The 19,854-nt window shown below is 37.9% G+C and overlaps 1 protein-coding gene across 5 annotated transcripts in view; it reads left to right on the forward strand.

The window, feature by feature from the left end:
- UBE2Q2 (ubiquitin conjugating enzyme E2 Q2) overlaps positions 1–19,854 on the forward strand; it is a 104,666-nt gene that overhangs the window by 80,890 nt on the left and 3,922 nt on the right. For all 5 annotated transcript variants that reach the window (XR_004909397.2, XM_036067661.2, XM_036067660.2 and 2 more), the window contains 2 exons: positions 12,461–12,509; positions 12,960–13,055. Coding sequence is in view for 4 of the 5 variants with exons in the window: in XM_036067661.2 (XP_035923554.1) it covers positions 12,461–12,509; positions 12,960–13,055 (145 nt within the window). In the remaining variant the exon portion in view is untranslated. The remainder of the gene's footprint in view (positions 1–12,460; positions 12,510–12,959; positions 13,056–19,854) is intronic.

Here is a 19,854-nt window from a genome sequence, read left to right on the forward strand (position 1 = left end):
TTCATTACTATAGCTTTGTAGCATAGTTTGAAACCTGGAATTGTGATACTTCCAGCTTTGTTGTTCTTTCTTAAGATTGCTTTGGCTATTCAGAGTCTTTTGTGGTTCCATACAAATCTTAAGATTTTTTTGTTCTCGTTCTGTGTAAAACACTGTTGGTATTTTGATGGGGATTGCACTGAATCCACAGATTGTTTTTGGATAATATGGGCATTTATATTCTTCCAATTCATGAGCATAGTGTACCTTGCAATTTATTTGTGTCACCTTCTATTTCTTTCATCAGTGTCTTAGAGTTTTTAGAGTACAGGTCTTTCACCTCCTTATTTTATTCTTTTTGATGCAATTGTAAATGTGGTCATTCTCTTAATTTCTTTTTCTGCTATTTCATTACTAGTGTATGGAAACACAACAGTTTTTTTTTATATCTTGCGTCTTGCAGAAAGCTTTTAGCTTTGATGAGGTTCAATTTATAGATGTTTATCCTTTTGTGGATTATGCTTTTGGTGTCAAATTTAAGAACTCCCTGCTTTGTCCTAGATCCTGAAGATTTTTTCCTGTTTTGTGTTCTCTCAAAGTTTTATAGTTTTACATTTTACAGGTAATTCTGCGAATCATTTTGAGTTAACTTTTGTATAAGATATGAGATTTAGGTCAGAGAGTTTTGCCTAATGGTCCAATTACTCTAGCAGTATTTGTTGAAAAGGCTCCAATGTCTTTCAAAATATCTCCTGGTCAGTGACTCCCAGGTTTTGTATCTTATGTTTTTATATGTCTTTTCTGCTCCCAGTATCTACCTGCCTTTTTTTTTTTAAATTTTTTTATTGAGATGTTAATCTCCATACATTACATGATTAGTTTTTGATGTAGTCTTCCATGATTCATTGTTTCTGCATAACACCCAGTGCTCTATGCAGAACGTGCCCTCTTTAGTACCCCTCACCAGGCTAACCCATCCTCCCACCCCCCTCCCCTCTAGAACCCTCAGTTTGTTTTTCAGAGTCCATCGTCTCTCATGGTTCGTCTCCCCTTCCAATTTCCCCCCCTTCATTCTTCCCCTTCTGCTATCTTCTTCTTTTTTTTTTTTTCTTAACATATATTGCATTATTTGTTTCAGAGGTACAGATCTGTGATTCAACAGTCTTGCACAATTCACAGCACTCACCATAGCACTTACCTTCCCCAGTGTCTATCACCCAGCCACCCCATCCCTCCCACCCACCCCACACCACACTCTAGCAACCCTCAGTTTCTTTCCTGAGATTAAGAATTCTTCATATCAGTGAGGTCATATGATACATGTCTTTCTCTGATTGACTTATTTCACTCAGCATAACACCCTCCAGTTCCATCCACGTCGTTGCAAATGGCAAGATCTCATTCCTTTTGATGGCTGCATAATATTCCATTGTATAAATATACCACATCTTCTTTATCCATTCATCTGTCGATGGACATCTTGGCTCTTTCCACAGTTTGGCTATTGTGGACATTACTGCTATAAACATCGGGGTGCACGTACCCCTTCGGATCCCTACATTTGTATCTTTGGGGTAAATACCCAGTAGTGCAATTGCTGGGTCATATGATAGCTCTATTTTCAACTTTTTGAGGAACCTCCATACTGTTTTCCAGAGTGGTTGCACCAGCTTGCATTCCCACCAACAGTGTAGGAGGGTTCCCCTTTCTCCGCATCCCCGCCAACATCTGTCGTTTCCTGACTTGTTAATTTTAGCCATTCTGACTGGTGTGAGGTGGTATCTTATTGAGGTTTTGATTTGGATTTCCCTGATGCCGAGCAATGTTGAGTACTTTTTCATGTGTCTGTTGGCCATTTGGATGTCTTCTTTGGAAAAATGTCTGTTCATGTCTTCTGCCCATTTCTTGATTGGATTCTTTGTTCTTTGGGTGTTCAGTTTGATAAATTCTTTATAGATTTTGGATACTAGCCCTTTATCTGATATGTCATTTGCAAATATCTTTTCCCATTCTGTCGGTTGTCTTTTGGTTTTGTTGACTGTTTCTTTTGCTGTGAAAAACCTTTTTATTTTGATGAAGTCCCAATAATTCATTTTTGCCCTTGCTTCCCTTGCCTTTGGCAATGTTTCTAGGAAGAAGTTGCTGTGGCTGAGGTTGAAGAGGTTGCTACCTGTGTTCTCCTTTAGGATGTTGATGGACTCTTGTCTCACATTTAGGTCTTTCAACCATTTTGAGTCTATTTTTGTGTGTGGTGTAAGGAAGTGGTCCAGTTTCATTCTTCTGCATGTGGCTGTCCAATTTTCCCAACACCATTTGTTGAAGAGACTGTCTTTTTTCCATTGGACATTTTTTCCTGCTTTGTCAAAGATTAGTTGACCATAGAGTTGTGGGTCCATTTCTGGACTCTCTATTCTGTTCCTTTGATCTATGTGTCTGTTTTTGTGCCAATACCATACTGTCTTGATGATGACAGCTTTGTAATAGAGCTTGAAGTCTGGCATTGTGATGCCACCAGCTTTGCTTTTCTTTTTCAACATTCCTCTGGCTATTCGGGGTCTTTTCTGGTTCCATACAAATTTTAGGATTATTTGTTGCGTTTCTTTGAAAAAAGTGGATGGTATTTTGATGGGGATGGCATTGAATGTGTAGATTGCTCTAGATAGAATTGACATTTTCACAATATTTGTTCTTCCGATCCATGAGCATGGAACATTTTTCCATTTCTTTGTGTCTTCCTCAATTTCTTTTATGAGTATTTTATAGTTTCTGAGTACAGATCCTTTCCCTCTGGTTAGATTTATGCCTAGGTATCTTATGGTTTTGGGTGCAATTGTAAATGGGATCGAATCCTTAATTTCTCTTTCTTCTGTCTTGTTGTGGGTGTATAGGAATGCCACTGATTTCTGTGCATTGATTTTATATCCTGCCACTTTACTGAATTCCTTTATGAGTTCTAGCAGTTTTGGGGTGGAGTCTTTCCGGTTTTCCACAGAGTATCATATCATCTGCAAAGAGTGAGAGTTTGACTTCTTCTTTGCCAATTTGGATGCCTTTTATTTCTTTTGTTGTCTGATTGGTGTGGCTAGGACTTCTAGTACTGTGTTCAATAGCGGTGGTGATCGTGGACATCCCTACTGCGTTCCTGACCTTAGGGGGAAAGCTCTCAGTTTTTCCCCATTGAGAATGATATTCTCTGTAGGTTTTTCATAGATGGCTTTTATGATACTGAGGTATGTACCCTCTATTCCTATACTCTGAAGAGTTTTGATCAAGAAAGGATGCTGTAATTTGTCAAATGGTTTTTCTGCATCTATTGAGAGGATCCTATGATTCTTGTTCTTTCTTTTGTTAATGTATTGTATCACATTGATTGATTTGCGGATGTTGAACCAGCCTTGCAGCCCAGGGATAAATCCTACTTGGTCATGGTGACTAATCCTTTTAATGTACTGTTGGATCCTATTGGCTAGTATTTTGGGGAGAATTTTTGCATCCATGTTCATCAAGAATATTGGTCTGTAATTCTCCTTTTGGATAGGGTCTTTGTCTGGTTTTGGGATCAAGGTAATGGTGGCCTCATAAAATGAGTTTGGAACTTTTCCTTCCATTTCTATTTTTTGGAACAGTTTCAGAAGAATAGGTATTAATTCTTCTTTAAATGTTTGGTAGAATTCCCCTGGGAAGCCATCTGGCCCTGGGCTTTTGTTTGTTGGAAGATTTTTGATGACTGCTTCAATTTCCTTAGTGGTTATAGGTCTGTTCAGGTTTTCTGTTTCTTCCTGGTTCAGTTTTGGTAGTTGAGACATCTCTAGGAATGCATCCATTTCTTCCAGGTTATCTAATTTGCTAGCATAGAGTTGCTCATAATATGTTCTTATAGTTGTTTGTATTTCTTTGGTGTTGGTTGTGATCTCTCCTCTTTCATTCATGATATTGTTGATTTGGGCCATTTCTCTTTTCTTTTTGATAAGTCTGGCCAGGGGTTTATCAATCTTGTTAATTCTTTCAAAGAACCAGCTCCTAGTTTCGTTGATTTGTTCTACTGTTCTTTTAGTTTCTATTTCATTGATTTCTGCTCTGATCTTGATTATTTCTCTTCTCCTGCTGGGTTTAGGCTTTATTTGCTGTTCTTTCTCCAGCTCCTTTAGGTGTAGGGCTAGGTTGTGTACTTGAGACCTTTCTTGTTTCTTGAGAAAGGCTTGTATTGCTATATACTTTCCTCTTAGGACTGCCTTTGCTGCATCCCAAAGATTTTGAACAGTTGTGTTTTCATTTTCATTGGTTTCCATGAATTTTTAAAATTCTTCTTTAATTTCCTGGTTGACCCATTCGTTCTTTAGTAGGATGCTCTTTAGCCTCCATGTATTTGAGTTCTCTCCGACTTTCCTCTTGTGATTGAGTTCTAGTTTCAAAGCATTGTGGTCTGAAAATAGGCAGGGAATGATCCCAGTCTTTTGGTACCGGTTGAGACTGATTTATGACCTAGGATGTGATCGATTCTGGAGAATGTTCCATGGGCACTAGAGAAGAATGTGTATTCCGTTGCTTTGGGATGGAATGTTCTGAATATGTCTGTGAGGTCCATTTGGTCCTGTGTGTCATTTAAAGTCTTTATTTCCTTCTTATTCTTTTGCTTAGATGATCTGTCCATTTCAGTGAGGGGGTTGTTAAAGTCCCCCACTATTATTGTATTGTTGTCAATATGTTTCTTTGCTTTTGTTATTAATTGCCTTATATAATTCGCTGCTCCCATGTTAGGGGCATAGATGTTTACAATTGTTAGATCTTCTTGTTGGATAGAACCTTTAAGTAGGATATAGTGTCCTTGCTCATCTCTTATTACAGTCTTTGGTTTAAATCTAATTTGTCTGACATAAGGATTGCCACCCTAGCTTTCTTTTGGTGTCCATTAGCATGGAAAATGGTTTTCCACCTCCTCACTTTCAATCTGGGGGTATCTTTGGGTCTAAAATGAGTCTCTTGCAGACAGCATATCGATGGGTCTTGTTTTTTAATCTAATCTGATAGCTTATGTCTTTTGATTGGGGCATTTAGCCCATTTACATTCAGGGTAACTATTGAAAGATAGGAATTTAGTGCCATTGTATTGCCTGTAAGGTGACTGTTACTGTATATTGTCTGTGTTCCTTTCTGGTCTGTGTTACTTTTAGGCTCTCTCTTTGCTTAGAGGACCCCTTTCAATATTTCTTGTAGGGCTGGTTTTGTGTTTCCAAATTCCTTTAGTTTTTGTTTTCCTGGAAGCTTTTTATCTCTCCTTCTATTTTTTTTTTTTATATATATTTTTTTAAGATTTTATTCATTTATTTGAGACAGAGCAACAAGAGAGAGAGAGCACATGAGAGGGGGGAGGGTCAGAGGGAGAAGCAGACTCCCTGCCAAGCAGGTAGCCCGATGCGGGACTCGATCCAGGGACTCCAGGATCATGACCTAAGCCGAAGGCAGTCGCTTAACCAACTGAGCCACCCAGGCGCCCTCTCCTTCTATTTTCAGTGACAGCCTAGCTGGATATAGGATTCTTGGCTGCATATTTTTCTCATTTAGTGCTCTGAATATATCATGGAAGTCCTTTCTGGCCTGCCAGGTCTCTGTGGATAGGTCTGTTGCCAATCTAATGTTTCTACCATTATAGGTTACAGATCTCTTCTCCCGAGCTGCTTTCAGGATTTTCTCTTTGTCTCTGAGACTTGTAAGTTTTACTATTAGATGTCGGGGTGTTGACCTGTTTATTGATTTTGAGAGGGGTTCTCTGTGCTTCCTGGATTTTGATGCCTGTTTCCTTCCCCAAATTCGGGAAGTTCTCTGTTATAATTTGCTCCAATATACCTTCTGCCCCTCTCTCTCTTTTCTTCTTCTTTTGGGATCCCAATTACTCTAATATTGTTTTGTCTTATGGTATCGCTTATCTCTCGAATTCTGCCCTCGTGATCTAGTAGTTGTTTAGCTCTCTTTTCCTCAGCTTCTTTATTTTCCATCATTTGGTCTTCTATCTCACTGATTCTGTCTTCTGCCTCATTTATCCTAGCAGTTAGGGCCCCCATTTTTGATTGCATCATAGCCTTTTTGATTTCGACTTGGTTAGATTTTTGTTCTTTTATTTTTCCAGAAAGCGTTTCTCTAATAACTTCCATGCTTTTTTCAAGCCGAGCTAGTATCTTTAAAATCATGATTCTGAACTCTAGGTCCGACAGTGTACCAATGTCTGTATTGAGTAGGTCCCTGGCAGTCGGTCCTGCCTCTTGTTCTTTTTGTTGAGGTGATTTTTTTCCATCTTGTCATTTTGTCCAGAGGAGAATAGATGAATGAGAGAACAAAATGCTAACAGGTAACATCGTCCCCAGAAAATATACTCTAAACAAATCAGAAAGACTTGAAGCCGGGGGAAAAGAAAGGGAAAGAAAGAAAAAAGAAAAAGATAAAAAGAAAAAGAAAAAGATAAAAACAAAAACAAAAACAGAACAAAACAAAAAAAAACAGAATATGATCAAATATGATCAGGCTGGTGCATAGATCAGTGCCACACACTAGATTTTGGGTGTATTTTGGTCTTAGAAGAAAGTGCCTCCCAAGCTTTTAAAGAAGGAAAAACTTACATATGTACAAAAATAAGGGTTGATACGATGAAGGGATGGAATATGACTGTAAAGATGAAAATTACAAAAAATTTTATAAAAGGAATTGATAAATCGTTTGAAAAAATAAAGAAGAGGTTTAAAAAAAAAAAAAGAAAAAATAAGGGGAAAATGTGATCAGGCAGGAGAGTAGAACAAAACCATACACTAGAGATTTAGGGTATATTTTGATCTGTTAGAAGAAACTATCTCAAAATTTTAAAGAGAGAACAAGTTATATATATATGCCAAAAATAAGGGTAACTACTATGAAGGGATAGAATATGACTCTAAAAATGAAGAATAAAAATGGTTTTTAAAAACGGATTGTTAAGATGTTGGTTGAAAAAGGGAAAAAGAAAAATTAAAAAAAAAAAGATCGTAAAAAAAAAAAATTAACTTTGAAAGACTAAAGAATCATGGTAAAAAAGCTATGGATTCTATGTGCAGTATTCCCCTAGCTCTGGAGTTCTGCCGTTCTCATTGATCAGTAAATGTGGCGTTGGCTGGCTGTTCTGGCTGATCTTCTGTGGGCGGGGCCTCTTGCCGTGGTTCCCAAAGGTCTTTGCCAGAGGCGGAATTGCCCCGCCTTTGCCGGTCCGGGCTAAGTAATCTGCTCGGGTTTGCTCTCGGAAACTTTTGTTCCCTGCAAGCTTTCCGTACAGCTTTGGAGGCCGAGAGTGAAAATGGCGGCCTCCCAGTCTCCGCCCCGGAGGAGCGGAGAACTCGGGGTCCCGCTCCTCAGTGAGCCCCCAGAGAAAAGCCTTCAGTCACTCCCGTCTCCCCGGTCTCTGGCCGCACTCCGTGCTCACCCGGCCTGTGACCGAGCGTTTCTATCTCTGGCACCCGACCCTGTGTGGAGTCTCCAAACCAGCAGATCCCTGTGGTGCGCTCCCGCACTGCTCCTCCCGGGCAAAGAAGGTGAGTCTCCCCGGATCTGCCGCTTGTTGGGTCCCTGCTGGAGGAGCAGTGGCCCAACTGTGCTGCGGATCACGGTTTATGTCAACCCCGAGCTGAGAGCCCGCGCCTCGGCTCCGTCTCTGCAGCCGTCTTCCCTGCTCCGATACCTGGGAGCTCTGCCGCACTCAGGCACCCCCGGTCTTTCTGTGACCCCGAGGGTCCTGAGACCACACTGTCCCACGAGGGTTCCACCCTCCGCTTAGCCACTGGAGTGACATCCCTTAGTGGAGCCGACTTCTGAAAGTCCCGATTTTGTGCTCCGCGGCTCTGTCACTTGCCAGAAGCGGCCGATGGAGGCCCCCTCCCCCGCCGTCTATCCTCCTGAATATCGCCTCGGATTCACTTCTCCGCACGTCCTACCTTCCAGAAAGTGGTCGCTTTTCTGTTCAGAGAGTTGTTGCTATTCTTTTCTTCGATCTCCTGTTGAGTTCGTAGGTGTTCAGAATGGTTTGATCCCTATCCAGCTGAATTCCTGAGACCAGACGAAATCCAGGTCTCCTACTCCTCCGCCATCTTGCTCTGCCCCTCCTCTACCTGCCTTCTTGACATGTCTACTTGAATGTAGGCATCTCCAGCTCTATAGCATGAAAACTTGAAATCCTTTTCTTTCTAGTCTCCTTTCCCGGTGTTCCCCGTCTCAGTTATTGAACATAGGAGTTTTCCTTTATACCCTCTTTCCCACATCTGGTCCTCTAATTCTCCTTCTCTGAGAGTTCCCAGATCCAGTTACTTGTCTCCATTTCTGTTGCGGCTATCATCAGTTCTCATGTGGACCATTTCAGAGGATTTCTGACCAGACTCCTGCTTGTGTTCTTTCCCTCTTGTAAGCTTTTAAAGTGATCTTTTATAAATGTGTGTTTGGTTATGTTGCTCTCCTGCTAAACTCTTTCATGTCTTTCCATTGCTCTTACGGGTTGGTGCTCTTACCATATTCTTCAAGCTGTGTGTGATGTTGCCCTTGGCTTCCTCTCTAATCCTCTTGTACCACACTTCTCCTGTCAAAGCTGGTGCCCCACTGAATGTCTTTCAGCCCCCAGTACCCAGCAAACTCTTTTTTTCCTCATAAGCTTTCTTTAACAGACATTCCTCTGCCTGGGAGTTTACTCCCACCCACACTTTTTACTACGACAAATCTCAACTTGTGCATTACTCGTACAGATGCTGTTTCTGACCACCACATTTTTAAAAGGCCCCCCCCCCCCCCCGGTTATTCCTTCTCCTAGAAGTCTGGGTCCCCCTTCCCTACTTTATATTATTTGTTTGACATCTGTGATCTTAACTAGATGGTAAACATCATGAAGCACAGGGTCCTGTCAATTTTCTTCAGTGTATACTTTGCCTGGCTCAGTGTGTAGTATATATATGTGCAGTGAATATTTGTGAGTCAATGAACGAGAGGGAATTACAGTAAATTAGCAAGAAATAGACAATTTAGGGTAATCTGCAATTCCCAGGCTTGTTTTATTTTTTTTATAATTTTTTTTTGATTTAATTATTTGAGAGAGAGCCAGTGCACAAGTGGGGGGAGGAGCAGAGGGATAAGCAGACTCACTGCTCAGTCCCAGGACCCTGAGATCATGACCTGAGCCAAAGTCAGACGCTTAACTAAGCCACCCAGGCACCCCCCACCAAGGCTTGGTATTTTTATGAGCTATTTTAATGAGCCATCAGTACTTGTCTATCTTTCTTGCTTAGTCCAGATCAGAGTGTAGTAACTTGAGAATCATAAAGATTATTTCTTTTTTAGCTCATTAGTACATTTTGAGCGGCTATTTGTAGGCAACTGAAAATGCTTTATTGGTTGATGTAATATGAATTATTATTTGTGCCCCATTCATCCATGAAGAGAATATTTCTACTTCTAGATGACCATGGATTGTTTCTGTCTGTATTAAGGGAACATGTCCTTAATAGTCTGGTTTTAAGTGCCAGCATTTTCTCTTTATTTCTATCTAAAAGTTCTGCTCTTACAGTCTATAGTTTATTTCCTTACCTCAAGAAAGGGGAGGGTCTTGACTGTTTTACGTGGCCTGTGTAAGCATCCCCCCCCTTTTTTTAATATGATTATTGTCAACAATTTGGCTATAATATAAAACTTTTACATTTTCCACCTCTTTTTTAGGATCACTTACTCAAATGTTGTATAAACACTTTAGTACTGATAAATGGTTTCTCTTGCTCCCTCATCTGTGCAATTTAAGTGATCATTCTAGCTTGTGGATGGGGAGGTTAGCTAGCAAACATTATTGCCAGAATTTCCTAGTATAACGAAAATTATGAATTCCCTGAAGAGGCTAAGCTTTAGGATAGTGTTTTGCTATACAACTTTGGCAACTGAAATTATTTTTTTTGTTTTTTGGGTGTTTTTTTGTTTTGTTTTTTTTGGTTTTGGTTTTGTTTTTCTTAAAGATGTTATTTTTAAGTAATTTCTACACCCACTGGGCTCAAACTCATAGCCCCAGGATCAAGAGTTGTACACTTCACCGACTGAGCCAGCCAGGTACCTCACAACTGAAGTTTTTTTTGTTTGTTTTTTAAGCAGGAGGGGAAGAATGAAGGAGGGGAAATCGGAGGGGGAGACGAACCATGAGAGACTATGGACTCTGAAAAACAAACTGAGGGTTCTAGAGGGGAGAGTGGTGGGGGAATGGGTTAGCCTGGTGATGGGTATTAAAGAGGGCATGTTCTGCATGGAGCACTGGGTACTATACACAAACAATGAATCATGGAACACTACATCAAAAACTAATGATGTAATGTATGGTGATTAACACAACATAATTAAAAAAAATATATTACTATGCCGGCGTATGTGGCATATTATCTTTAAATGATCTTTGGATTTTTTTTTTTCCTACTATCCTTGAATTGTCTCAATATTTAGCAGGAACTGGGACGCCTGGGTGGCTCAGTCGGTTAAGCGGCTGCCTTCGGCCCAGATCATGATCCCAGGGTCCTGGGATCGAGTCCCACATTGGGCTCCTTGCTCAGCAGGGAGCCTGCTTCTCCCTCTCTCTCCCTCTGCTTGTGCTCTCTCTGTCAAATAAATAAAAATCTTTAAAAAAAAAAAATATTTAGCAGGAACTATTTGTTTGGATGCAAAGAGCAATAAGGGTTTGGAACATACATTGATAAAATGAATATAACTCAATATGGAAGTAGAATCAACCACTCCTTTTGGGTGTACATGTTGCTAATAGTGTGTGTTAAGGAAAGGTTTGCCTACCTCACTTTTTATGTAGGTACTAGAATTGTTTCTTTAGTTTAGACATCCAACAAACATTTGTGTAGTTACGGCCTTTTAGAAAATGTACTTTCTTTTGGCCCGTGAGTACAAAAACTTGCCTCCTTCACCTGAAAGACACTCCACCCCCAGAATGAAGAGTGGAGTGCTAAAAAGAAAGGTGGCAGTTAGATAATTGGAAACTCGGGCTGGTCTACATAACTCCTTTTCTTAAGATCAGTCCCTGAGCCCCTGTCTGTATTTAGCATTTCTGAAGTATAAGGATCAAGAATAGTGTTAACTCATTAACAGATTACTAGAGTTTGAGCAGTTTGTGGAGAAACCACAATCCAAATGAAAACATGGATCTTCTAATTATGTTAAATCAACAAGTGCTCATTTAAAGTCACTATATACAAGATACTTTTTGAGTCCAGTGGGAGATTCAAATGATTGGAGATAGATTTCTGTGTTTTAGAGACCTAGGAGAATATACAAAGAAGCTTAAAATTTCCTGATTCTCCACCCAGATTTAGTGTTTTGAAGTGTTTTTCTTTCCCTCCTATAAACATTAACTGTGGAAGTTCCCAGAGTTTGGTGCAGTCCACTATGGGAGACACTGACTTAAATTCTCCAGGATGTGGAGAATTATTGAATAATTTCCATTATTGAACAATTTCACTATAACTAATGATAATGGTCTACAGTAGAAGTTTTTAGATTCCTTACTTTTCTGTGATTTGGTTTAGTCAACACAAGGATGCGTTTGGCTAGCCAGAATGCAAAATCTACAGACTAGAATGGTCTTGGCAAGTTTTATTGGAGGAAAAGATGGCATTTGGAAGAGTAGGGAGCCAAAGGAATGTCAGGCAAGGGAAAAGGCATGGGCAAAGTCACAGAGGACAAAAAAGTTTGTAATGGACTCGGTGTTCGCTTAGATCTAATCAGACTTGTGGTCTTAGCTTATGTATTTTCAAGATTTATCAGTCTGTGTTCTATAATTATCATTCCCTTGATGTTATTTTAAGGCATGATATTTCATATATTTTGAAGTTTAACATTAAAGGAGAAATGAAATTATTTTGTTTGAGAAAGGGTTAAAAGGTTGAATAATCTTGATCTAAATAAGGGTTTCCTAAGAGAGATCTGGAAAATTCCCAAAAGTCTGATTCAGAGAACAGTTCTCAGGATTAGAAAGAGAAATTGAGGAGTCCTGGAGAGAGGCTCTATGGTCATAACCATTTGATCCTCACAAAAGTATGGATAAAAGCAGTTTAACCATCAAATACCATGTCCTGTTCATTATTATAAACAGGGTCAAGGTGGTGCCATTGGCCAACATGATGGCAGAGAGATTTTCAGATGAATATAACATTCCCATTCTGTGGAATAGTTAGGGCTAAGGTCCTAGTTTCTGATATCCTTAGAGTGTTCAAGTATTCTGTTTCTAAGAACCATTATTTTAAATAAAATTAAGACTATAATAAAGTGATGACATTAGAATTTTTTAACTACCCTTTTAGTCCTAGACCCTAACCACTGTTCTCATTTTTGCGTGTTATCGTCTAACCTTTACTTGTATGCATACTTCTTAGTGGTGGTCCTTTAGAATTTAAGAAGGAACATTGAGATCTAGAGAATTAAATAGGATTCCTTTTCTCTTTTTAAGGTATGTGTTGGGCGGTGGAGCACTATGTATGGAACTTCTCACAAAACAGGTGACTATTTTCTTATAGTACTCATTTTTCAATCTCAGTGGAGTGTTTTGATGATGTAAGTTAGATTCTGAGTGGAAAAGCTCTGATGTAATACCACCTACTTAAAAAAATTGTTTTGAACACCTGCTTTTTATAATGAAAGTCTACTTAGGGCAAACCAATGAAATGACATTGTACTTGGTGCTTAATCTATGCAAGGAGAGGTGTTCTAAGAGCGATGTTTCTATAAGGTTATAATTTGCTTATGTTTGATACTTAGAACATAGGGGTTTTTTTTGTTTTTTGTTTTACAAGATTTTAGAAACAGTCCAACTTTACTTTTTTCTCTTGTATACAGACTTCTTAACATTGTCTTGCTGTTGTCAAGTTGTTATGTGCCATTTTATTAAGTTTTCCAAAGTGGAAATCAAGAGTACCACTGTGTTTTACAGAAGTGTTTTCTTCCTGTAGGGCTGGAGCAGTGCCTACTCAATAGAGTCAGTTATCATGCAAATCAATGCCACATTAGTCAAAGGCAAAGCCAGAGTGCAGTTTGGAGCAAATAAGGTACTTTTATTAAGAAGATCACATAAATGATAGTATGTATTTTCTGTTCCCTTATGAGGCTTCTTCTTATTCTTTTAGTCTTTGTTATTCTTACTATAGGTAAGCATGTTTATAATTTTAAATCTACTACTGGTATGTACATACTAATAAGTTAAAAATTATATGTATTTTGAAGTTTCCTGAAATTGAGATCATGTTATTATAGTTAATTCCCAGTGAGCATTTATATGCGAGGCTCTGATCCAAACTTTTCACTTGTAGGTACTATTTCAATCTTTTTACTGACCTAAGAGTAGATATTCTTATCGTCCTCATTTTGCAGATGAAGTTAGATAACTTGTGTAAGGTGACAGTGGGCAGAATGTGGATTGGAACCAGACAGTCTGGTGTTAGTCTCTGCTCTTACCCACGGAGTTCTGCTCTTTATTCATGATGTCAGAAACCTCTTTCCGTGTCTGATTGTAGTTATCTGTAAACAGTTAAATGGACCAAGGATAATACTCTAAAGTTAGTATATTTTACAAAAATATTTGTTGATGGAAATTATCCTGACCTAACATATTAAAAAATTTGGATGTTCCTAAAGGCCTGTGTGAATTTTGTGCTAAATGCCTATCCAAATAGTATGAAATTTAAATGTGTATTTATAACTGTATTGCACATTAAAGCATGAGTCCACTAGAATCTTAACTCACAGAGGAAGCAAAAAATTGAAAAAGTTATTATGAAAATCATTTATTTGGGATAGTACTGTAGAATAACTGTTTTACTTGAGTTCTTTTAACAGCTATTTCTTTACACTGAAACAGAACATTTTTTATATAAAGTCTAATGAATTGCTTAACTACATTAACTAGCATTTCTTAACAGTGTGTATATTTTAGGTGTATTAAACGTGTCAGTAGAGTGATTATGTAGTAAGACATCAAATTTTATTTTTTTGTAATGATAAAATTTATGCTCACTGTATGGTTTCTAACAGAAAAAAAATACAAAAAACTGAAGTCATCTGTAATTTTGACTATCTAGAAATACTATTGACATTTGGTATAATTCTCGTCTTTTAATAAAACTCCTTCCTGACATTTATTTATATGTAGAACATCATGTTTTTAAGAAAAATTAGCACGCTTTTCTTGTTAAAGAAAATGTAAAAGGCTTAGAACAGTGATTGTTTTGAGTAAGTGAACATTTTACTGATAATTCACTGTGTGAAGTTACCTGTTCTGGGTGTCTGTATCTATCTAAAATACAATTGGTCTGGATATTTTAAGTCTCTTCTAGCTTTAAAATTCTGTAATATCAATGCTGTGTTCAGTGCCACAGTTCCCTTGGAATTACTCAATGTCAGTAGAATTGCTTTCAACTTTTACATGTCCATGATTTGTAGGTTTCTTAGCAAGTAAATAATAGAACCATTTTATATAGAATGTTAAATCAGGCAGCTGAGCACATTTGCATATTAAAGTATGTCTTAGGTGAATTTTTTGAATGCATTGTTATGATAAAACTTCACTCTTCAATTTTTTTTCTTATTAATAAATATCATTAAGAATATGGAAACTTGGGGTGCCTGGGTGGCTCAGTCGTTAAGCGTCTGCCTTCGGCTCAGGTCATGATCCCAGGATCCTGGGATCGAGTCCCACATCGGGCTCCCTGCTCAGCGGGAAGCCTGCTTCTCCCTCTCCCACTCCCCTGCTTGTGTTCCTGCTCTCGCGTTCTCTCTGTCAAATAAATAAAATCTTAAAAAAAAAAACAAAAAACAATAATTCCTAAAAAAAAAAAAAAAGAATATGGAAACTTTATATGATGTAATAGGAGTTTTACCTTAAAGGATTTTAAACTCTACAGGAAATAGTCTGAATGTTAACTTTAAAAATACTGTCAAATAACATGTTAAATGGTGTTTAAAAATATGCTACCGTGTGTGTGTGTGTGAGAGAGAGAGAGAGAGACAAGGATCTATTATATGGATTTTTTATAAGCATCTATAAAGATATTCAAGAAAGTATTAACAACTATTTCTGATAAAGGGGTATTGAAATATTGACGGGGCGGGTTAGAGATGGGAGGGAGACTTTGAATCATTTGTGCTCTTTGAACTTCTTTTTGACATGTAACTACTACTTCAAAAATATCTTAAATATTTTTAAAGATATATCAGCTATTGGTTCAAAAGAATGAGTTTGTCTCTTGAAAATATTACTAAAATGATATACATAAGTCCTGGAAAACAAAAAAATTGCCTCTCAGTACGCATGAAATTTGGAGAAAGGGTCAAATTGATATTGCTAAGGATCTGCAGCTCTGTGCAGGCCAGAGTCAGTGTACAGTCTTGCCATTAGCTTGCTCCCCTCGGCTCAGCCAGCAGGAGCTGAGAGCAAGCCATGAGGCAGAAGGATGTTGGCCAGGCTGGTTTTCTGGTCGGTTAACATGGGCTATAGGCTATAACATTAACTCTAGGCTCTAGCGGTGAGAAAGCCTTCTAAAGTAGAGTTCTGCTATCATGACTTAGCAAGAATTCGGGGTTTGGATAGGCAAGGTAGTGCCCTTGAAAATGTTCATTCACCACGTGGAGTGGAGTGCATGATAGTTGAGGTAAATAGTGAAATCCTAGAACACACAACTCTTGGAGCAACTCCCAAACTATTTCTGCCGTCAGGAAAGACACCTATCCTTCCATGTTGCCCAGTTATTTACCTACAGAATTCTCTGGTGAGTGATCCCATTCAGATGAGAGATCTGGTTTTTAGTTTTTTATTCCAGGGAGAGGGGGAGGTGCAACCTGTACTAAGTCTTTTATTTATAAATGAGCAAGTTTGGCAAGCCAAATGTGAGAACCTTGTATAATCCTGAGATTCTCCAAGGAGGCTAAAATGCTCTCAAGTTAGTTGTATCCACAGTTCTCATCAGAAGCAGACACAGATACTCTTCAGAGGAAAGCTTTTCTGATTTAGACCTACAGGATTCTTAAAGGTTAAGATCAAGCAAATACGAATTCACTGAAGGATCACAAGCACACAAGTAAGCCAGCATACATGAGAATTGGCAGAAACAATAAATGAGATATTCCCAAAGACTTTACGTTTTGGAATTATCAGACACACAGAATAAAGACTTCAGATATTAGAGTTATGAGAAAATGAATAGTTATTTGAAAAACATTAAATGTAAAGAAAAAGAAAAAAGGAATCCTAAAATTGATCAAGCAGTGAGACCATCAGGAATAATCAGACAAATCTGAAAAAGAATGAAATAGAATTTATAGAAATGAAAAATATAATTGAAATGAGAAACAATAGCTGGGTTAGGTATCAGAAGGGAGAATTAATTGATTAGAAGAAGTAAATCAGGAGGAGGAGCAAGATGGCAGAGGAGTAGGAGACCTAAATTTCGTCTGGTCCCAGGAATTCAGCTAGATAGAGGTATCAAACCATTCTGAACACCTACAAACTCAACAGGAAATCGAAGAAAAGAATAGCAGCAACTCTGAACAGAAAAGCAACCACTTTCTGGAAGTGTATATTTTTCTGGGGTCATTGTTACCCTTTTAGCATTTTGTTCTCTCATTCATCTATTCTCCTCTGGACAAAATGACAAGACAGAAAAACTCGCCTCAAAAAAAAGAACAAGAGGCTGTACGACTGCCAGGGACCTAATCAATACAGACATTAGTAAGATACCGGAACTAGAGTTCAGAATGATGATTATAAAGATACTAGCTGGGCTAGAAGAAGTAAATCAGAATGTTGTACAGAAAGGAACATGGCAATAGACCTTATGGTAGAAGTTGAGAGGTGGTGATCAGATTGAGGTCTAAAATGTCTTATTGGAACTCCAGGAGGAGATAAAAAAATTATGTTTAAAAAACAAGAGAAATGGAAACCAGAAAGTAAGGTGGTAAAAGCAAGTCACGAGTATAAACGGACTGAAGTTACCAGTTAGATTGAATTAATAAAGCAAAATCTAACAGTTTTTAAGAAGTATGTTTATATTGTGAGGCTAGAGGGGTGCCTGGGTGGCTCAGTCGGTTGGGTTTCTGCCCTCGGCTCAGGTCATGATCCCAGGGTCCTGGGGTTCGAGCCCCGTATCAGGCTCCCTGCTCAGTGAAGAGTCTGCTTCTCCTTCTCCTTCTGCCCCTCCCCCTGCTTGTGTTCTCTCTCTCACACGCATGCTTTCTCTCTCTCTCAAATAAAATCTTTTTAAAAAAATTGTGAGGCTAGAAAAAGATTGAAAAGTTTTTTTGTTTTTTAAGGAGAGAGGATGATAAAGATGCCAGTATACACTTAAAAGAAAAAAAAAGATATAGCCATATTAGTATCAAAGTAGAATTTTCAAGCAGGAAGCATTAGTGACTACTTAATGATAAAAGTCTCAACCAGGAGGATATAGTAATTATTTGCTTATTAAAATAGCATCAAAATACAGATTAAAACCTGATAAATAAAACTAATATAGTAATAATCGTGTGTTGACTATACTTAAAAACTGGTGAAACCACAGGAGAAATTGACCAAGTCACCATCATAATGAGAGATTTTAATGTACCTTGTTCATGATAAGTTAAATGTGTGAAAAATGTAGAAGATTTGAATAACAAATTAAGCTTGGTCACATGGACAATAGTAGAATACTGTGCCCAGTAGTTAGGTACTACATCTTTCCAAGCATTTATGGAATATGGGGAAAAAATCATAAATTAATATTTAAAAACAACCCATAGAATTTGAATACAATGCAGTTAAGGTTAGAAGTCAGTAATGAAAAAATTAATAAAAATCCACGTGAATTTGGTAATTAAACATAATTCTAAATCATGGTTAAAAAATCATATGAAATTTTAAAAATAATTAGAAATGAACCATAATGGCAATACTAAAATTTTCTTTCTGTCCCTGTTTCCTTCTCTCTCCTCTTTCTCCCTCTATCATCTCTCTCTCTTTGTCTGGAACATTCATGAAACTAATCCTGGTCAATGAAGAAAAGGACAGATGTCATTCTCTGATCCTAATTAAATTAAAAACTATAATAATAAAATCAGAAAACAAATGTTCCTTTTGTGGAATTATGAAACTCAAACGAAGTCCTTAACCAGGCTTTGAAATGAAAACTGCAGAATAGCTAGAGAACAGCAATAATGAAATCACTGCATACTAGAAATTAAATGAGAGCTCAGAGGGAATACTCCTTGCTTTAAAATCCATTAAAAAAAAAAAGAAAGAAAGAATAAAAATGAACCAAGCCTCTAACTCCGTGTTAGAAAGGACAATCAAGTAAGCTGAAAGAAAGTGGAAGGAAAGGGTTAATAAGGTCAAGGAAGTAGAAAACGGAAAGGGCTAACTCCCTGTTACAGGAAGGCCTCTGCAGTGACATTCTCTTTAAACTAGAATTGAAGATCATGCTGTTGACAACAGAGAATGGGGAAGGCTAATGTTCTTATTTTTCTGTTCTTATCTTGTAGTTGGGCAGTAGGGTTAGGAAGTGACTGCTTCTTGATCATTTGCAAGTTTCAGTGTATGTGTATTTTGTCATGTATAATCTCTTTCTCTTGTATTTTTGTCCTTTGAACATATAGACCGACTAAAAAACACTACTTTTCATTAACTTGGAGATAACACTACGGCATGTTTTATGTTTGTTTTTCAGATGCATTATGGGAGGGTTTTACTATTTTTAAAGAGCTCTTAGAAATTGAAAAAGGCTATACTCTAGAAAAAGTTATAAAACATCCATTTGCAGAAATAGAAATAAATGGCTTGTGAACATTTGGAGACAGCCTCACTCAGTAATAGAAATGCAAATCAAACCCACACTATGTTCATCTTCCACCTCTGATACTGTCACAGGTCGCAAAGGTTGGTAAGATTACTCTGGTGAAGCCGTGTGGAGGCATTCTCACACGTGGCAGGCAGGCAAGCCCATTTATACAGTCTTGTAGAGAGCTGTCTTAGCAACACCTCAAGATTACAAAGGCATATATGTCTTTTGGCCCAGCAGTTCCACTCAAGGACTTTTTAACCAGTGCTTTGGAAATATTTGTGCAGGGTTGCTCACTGTAAAATTGTAACAACAAAATACTGAAAACAACCTAAATGTCCACCCATTGGGGATTAATAAAAGTAGTTGACTCTCCGTGCAATGGAATATTTCATGATTTAAAAAAAACAAAGATTAAGCTTTTTGCACACTGATGGGGAACAAGGTCCAAGATACATTAAGTGAGAAAAGGGGTAGAACAGTGTCTGTAGCATGCTTCCTACCATTTGTTGGGAGGAAAAGCAGGGGATGGTGGCTAAGAACAATAAGCTATACGTGACTTTTCTTATATAATCTTAAGAGGATACAAGAAACTAATAGTAGGTAACTTGAGTAAGAAAAGGAGGATGGATGAGAGGAGGAACTGGATGATTGGAAGACAGGAAGGAGAATTTTCACTTAGAATGTTTTATACATTTTCAATTCTTGTGCTGTGTGAATTTATTATTAAATTCTATGACATAATGGGTGTGTGCCACTATGAAGAATGCTCATGATATATTGTAGGTTAAGATGTTGCTCAGTTGTACTGACAGAGACAAAATTAATCCTAAATTTGGTCCTTTAAAAGAGGATCTAAAGTGACTACCAAAAGAGGACTCCTTTAGTAATGCCTTGGTGCCACTTATGATATTTTTTAGATTTTTAACTCAAGATGGCATTGATATGCTTATGTTACCTTATCTAAAGGTCATATTTTGTAATTTTTTTGGTGCGGTGTTTTTTTGTTTTTTTGTGGGGGATTTTTGGTTTTGGGTTTTTT

The sequence above is a fragment of the Halichoerus grypus genome, chromosome 8, assembly GCF_964656455.1.
Source record: "Halichoerus grypus chromosome 8, mHalGry1.hap1.1, whole genome shotgun sequence".
NCBI classification, from domain to species: Eukaryota; Metazoa; Chordata; class Mammalia; order Carnivora; family Phocidae; genus Halichoerus; species Halichoerus grypus.